This window comes from Neoarius graeffei, chromosome 12, assembly GCF_027579695.1.
Source record: "Neoarius graeffei isolate fNeoGra1 chromosome 12, fNeoGra1.pri, whole genome shotgun sequence".
Lineage (NCBI taxonomy): Eukaryota > Metazoa > Chordata > Actinopteri > Siluriformes > Ariidae > Neoarius > Neoarius graeffei.
This window is the reverse complement of record NC_083580.1, coordinates 52,347,946-52,353,030: the sequence shown is the minus strand read 5'-3', so window position 1 is coordinate 52,353,030 and position 5,085 is coordinate 52,347,946. Positions and strand designations below refer to the sequence as shown.

The window sequence follows — 5,085 nt, the reverse complement described above, 5'->3', positions numbered from 1 at the left end:
TTTTGGTCAAACGGTTTCTAGTTCTTAATTTTGAAACTTGATAGCTCAAATATGAGCCATCATGAAAAAGTAGAGGGATTTCTGAATCACCCAGAAGATATAAAGAAAAGGCCAATGAAACCCAGTATATACCTGATTTTTGTGAGATATGAAAATAATAGTCCCAAAAAATGTTACATCTGTTTGTTGAAACAGAGATTCTTTTAATTACAGTAAAATTTGAAGCCGTTAGCTGCAACATACCCTAGTGCTGTCAGATTGCAGGCACTTATGGATGTATGCGCACAAAGAGATTGAAATGCAGACTGCAAACAAAGCCAAACCGTGTGACGAGATGTAGTCAGTAACCAGGCAAGGGTCGGTCAATCAATCATGCAAACAACACAAAGTAGGAGAGGCAAAAGACAAAAACTAGCAGGGATCAGAATAACAAGAAGCCAGCCAGCCAATGAAAAGGCTCCTACTCCTTAAGTAGTCCTAATCAGAACATAGAATGATACTTCACAATGAAGGTGTGGAACTGATGTGGTTATATGGGGAGACTAATGATGTGTGTGATGATTGTCAGCTGAGTTCAATAGGCTGGGGACAGAGGGCGCTGTGTGTTCTGGGATGTGTAGTTCTGGGAGTCCATGTTTGTAGTTTGGTTAGTGACTGCGTTTTCAATGGGGATACTGACAAGTGCTAGATTTGTTTTCCTCAGACTGCTGGTGTCACATGTCAAACAAGCAGATGTACCATATATCTCATCTCATCTCATCTCATTATCTCTAGCCACTTTATCCTGTTCTACAGGGTCGCAGGCAAGCTGGAGCCTATCCCAGCTGACTACGGGCGAAAGGCAGGGTACACCCTAGACAAGTCGCCAGGTCATCACAGGGCTGACACATAGACACAGACAACCATTCACACTGACACCTACGGTCAATTTAGAGCCACCAGTTAACCTAACCTGCATGTCTTTGGACTGTGGGGGAAACCGGAGCACCCGGAGGAAACGGGGAGAACATACAAACCCCGCACAGAAAGGCCCTCGCCGGCCACGAGGCTCGAACCCGGACCTTCTTGCTGTGAGGCGACAGCGCTAACCGTGCCACCCCAGATGTATATCCAATAGAAAAATATATATTTAATTATTATTTGAAGCTTAAAACATAGTAATTGCATTTTGATGCTCAGTGCTGTGAACATTTTCACTTCATCTGTCATCTCACTTCATGACATTATTGGGAGAAAAAAGGTGATTCTCAAAGCACCTGACTTTTATCAAGGTTTTATAGAACCAAAGTTACTTACAGTAAATAACTAATGTTTTATTTTTCTCATTTCAGACTGATTTTAGAATGTCTCAGAAAGTTAGAGTGGAACCTCACCACATTTTTACTTTGCACCGAGAAGCAAGAAACAGTTTGTTTTTTTCTGATGAGCAAACCATCGTTTTCCCAAGTGGAAACAATTGCGTGCATTACAACATCCATCTACAGCGAACGACTGAGTACATTCGAGGTAAGTCTGCTGAGAGCTTCATGTCCTGCATGACCTTTTTAAAACAACTTAACCATTCAACCAAGTCACTAGATACTTGCATAGATTCATCCACAATGTTGTTGATGAATGCGTTAAATGAGTATCATTTGGTGAACAGTGAACTGAACGAATCAGTTTGCAGTTAGTGAATGTGAGTGTCATTGACTCTGGTGAGAGTGAACAATGCTCACACACCAGAAGTAGGGATAATAGGCAAAAGTTAAACTTTCAGATTATGATATGAAATACAATGTTGTACGATGTCTCGGGATCACACCTTGGAAAATTATTATGTGACCATCTTGAGTTTCTCACGCTTTCCTTGTCTTGACCAGTGTTGTCTTATGGCAATGCGCTCCGATGCACTGGTTGTGACAGTACTGATTTGCGTATATCAATAAAGTAGATTCCAAGAGCTTTCTAATGGTAGGTGAGGCTCATCTGGCCTGCTGAAATTTGCTATTTTAATTGCTGAGCAAACATTTCAGTTTGGATTCAGAGCAGCTCATTTAAAAAATTTAACGAAATGAATGTGAACTGATTCATTTTAATCTGTGTGAACTGAACTTTGAGCTAGCTCTTATTAAATGTTAACTTGCACTGCCCTGGATACGACAGTAATGCATTCCCCCCCCCAAAGTACAATGTATATTAAACCTCAAGAGCACAGTAGCGTTGGTAATGTACAATTACAATACCAGTCAAAAGTTTGGACACACATTCTAATTCAATGTTTTTTTTTTAATTATTTTTATTAATTAAAAGACACTTCATGTATTAAAGTAATGATGGATTGTCATTTCTGTTTACTTAGTTGAGTGGTTCTTGACATAATATGGATTACTACAGTTGTGGAATAGGGCTATTTACTGTATTTTTATTATTTACTATTTACTGTTTGATATCAAACCCACTGTAGTACGTCCCTGGGTGGGTGGAATACTGAAGCGCGGACAGGCAGAGTAAGATGTCAACCCAGACTTTATTTTTTTGCTTTTTGGATTCCCTAAACTTGTTAGCTCTCGCGCGCGCACACACACACACACACACACACACACGTGCTTTGGTCTGGAGAGACCCCGCCTCTTCACTCTCTCCCTCCTTTTCTCCACTCCATCATCACTGAAATAGACACACGCAGAACATTAACTGGCAACAGGTGTGATCATTTTGCCACTCACCTTCCCTGGCCCTGCCCTTGATTCACAAACCAATGACTGACCATGTCCCCGCTGCCACATACCCCCACTGCCCGAGGCAGGCCTGGGAGCCAGCTGGCTGGCAGCGAACCCCCCCGACGGGACCAGAAGTTTGCCACCACCATCTGTGCCCCCGGCCTGTAGACCACCTCAAATTTGAAAGGCTGGAGGGCTAGATACCAATAGGTGATCCATGCATTGGCATCTTTCATGTGATGGAGCCACTGGAGCGGGGTGTGATCTGAACAGAGGGTCAAAGGGCACAAAAGGGTGAAAGGGAAGTATCAGAGGGTGAGTACCACCCATTTGATGGCCAGGTACTCTTTCTCAGTGGTGCTGTACTTACTTTCTCGCATCAAGATCTTGTGGCTGATGTACATCACCGGACATTCCTTGCCCTCCACCTCCTGGGACAGAATGGCCCCCAGCCCTGTGTTTGATGTGTCTGTCTGTAAAATAAAAGGGAGAGAGAAGTCAGGGGAGTGTAAAAGTGGCCCCACACACAATGCAACTTTTACCTTGGTGAAAGCCTTTTGATACTGCTCCATCCACTGGACCGGATCTGGTGCGCCCTCTTTAGTGAGATCAGTCAGTGGGCTGGTGACATCCGAATAGTTAAGTATGAACGTATGATAGTCTTGGGCCTTGGGCAGGCCGCAATTGCTTGGGCAGGCCACAATCTTGTCAATTTGGGAATGCACCTGCCCATGACCCAAGTGGAAGCCCAGATACTGTACTTCCACCCACCCAATTGCACACTTTTCCGGGTTAGCTGTGGGGCCCGCACGCCTCAGCGACTTCGGGACAGCCCTAAGGTGCTCTAGGTGCTGCAGCCAATCATTGCTATACATAATGATGTCATCTAAGTAGGCCGTGGCATAAGCAACATGGGAGCGGAGAATTTTGTCCATGAGCTGCTGGAATGTAGCAGGAGTGCCAAATAATCCGAAAGGAAGCATGATGAATTGGTATAAGCCAAACGGTATGGAAAAGGCCATTTTCTATCAGGATAGAAGAATCAAGTGGATCTGCCAATATCCGTATGTCAAATCCAGTGTCGAGTAAAAGCAAGCAGTGCCTAATCGATTGAGCAACTCATCAATGCGAGACATTGGGTACATGTTAAATTTAGACACTGCATTGACTTTTCTATAGACCACATAGAACCGGACCGACCCATCAGTCTTGGGGACCAGGACCACTGGGCTGCTCCAATCACGGTGGGACTCCTTGATTATTCCCATTTTGAGCATGGCCTCGAGTTCGTCCCAAACCACCACTTTCTTGTGTTTGGGCAAGTGGTATGGATGGCTATGCACCACCACCCCGGGGGCATCTCAATGTGGTGTTCTATGAAGTGAGTGCAGCTGGGAAGGGGTGTGAACATGTCGGAAAACTTTGTTTGCAACCTAGAAACCTCCATGAGTTGGGCCGGTGAGAGGTGATCTCCACAAGAGACTGGAGTGGCTTGAGTACTTACTTGAGTTTTTACCTCCAGCCTGAGCTCCGCCCTCTCTGGAACTATCAACACCAATGCCACAGGGAGCCCCTCGTTCCAATGTTTTAACAAGTTGAGGTGGTATATTTGTAGTGTCCCATCCCTATCTGTTTGGCTCACCTCTGAGTCAATGTCCCTGATTCACTGTGTGACCTCAAAGGGCCATTGTCTCTTGATCAATTTTGAGCTTGAAGTGGGCAATAGCATGGGTACTTTATCTCCCAGTGTGAATTCTCTAAGGGGCACACCCCTGTTGTATAGCGGGGCTTGACGTTCTTGTGCCTGCTGTAAATTCTCCTGGGTTAAGTGATTGAATTGTGTGGAGCTTTGTGTGCAGGTTGAGAATGTACTGAATTTCATTTTTACTATTTGAAGGTCCCTCCTCTCAATTTGAAGAAGTAGAAGAAGCCTTTATTTGTCACATGCACACTCAAGCACAATGAAATTTGTCCTCTGCATTAAACCCATCTGCAGCAGTGAACACACGCATGCACAAACACAAGTGAGCAATGAGCACACAAACATACTCAGAGCAGTGGGCAGCTATGCTACAGTGCCCAGGGAGCAGTTGGGGGTTAGGTGCCTTGCTCAAGAGCACTTCAGCCCAAGGCCACACCATGTTAACCTAACTGCATGTCATTTTGAACTGTGGGGAAAACTGGAGCACCCGGAAGAAACCCATGCAGACATGGGGAGAATATGCAAACTCCACACAGAAAGGCCCCCATTGGCCACTGGGCTCAAATCCAGAACCTTCTTGCTGTGAGGCGACAGTGCTAACCACTACACCACTGTGCCACCCATTTTCCCACAGCATGTCCAAAATACTGTGAGGCTTACACCTATATAATAATTCAAACG

At 44.9% G+C, this 5,085-nt stretch overlaps 1 protein-coding gene across 1 annotated transcript in view; it reads left to right on the top strand.

Annotated features, from left to right (window-relative positions):
- The first annotated feature begins 1,343 nt into the window (after nucleotides 1-1,343).
- Nucleotides 1,344-5,085, top strand: part of LOC132894759 (cilia- and flagella-associated protein 57-like) — a 38,356-nt gene continuing 34,614 nt past the window's right edge. Inside the window, exon 1 of the mRNA XM_060934876.1 lies at nucleotides 1,344-1,506. Coding sequence (XP_060790859.1) covers nucleotides 1,344-1,506 — 163 coding nt within the window. The remainder of the gene's footprint in view (nucleotides 1,507-5,085) is intronic.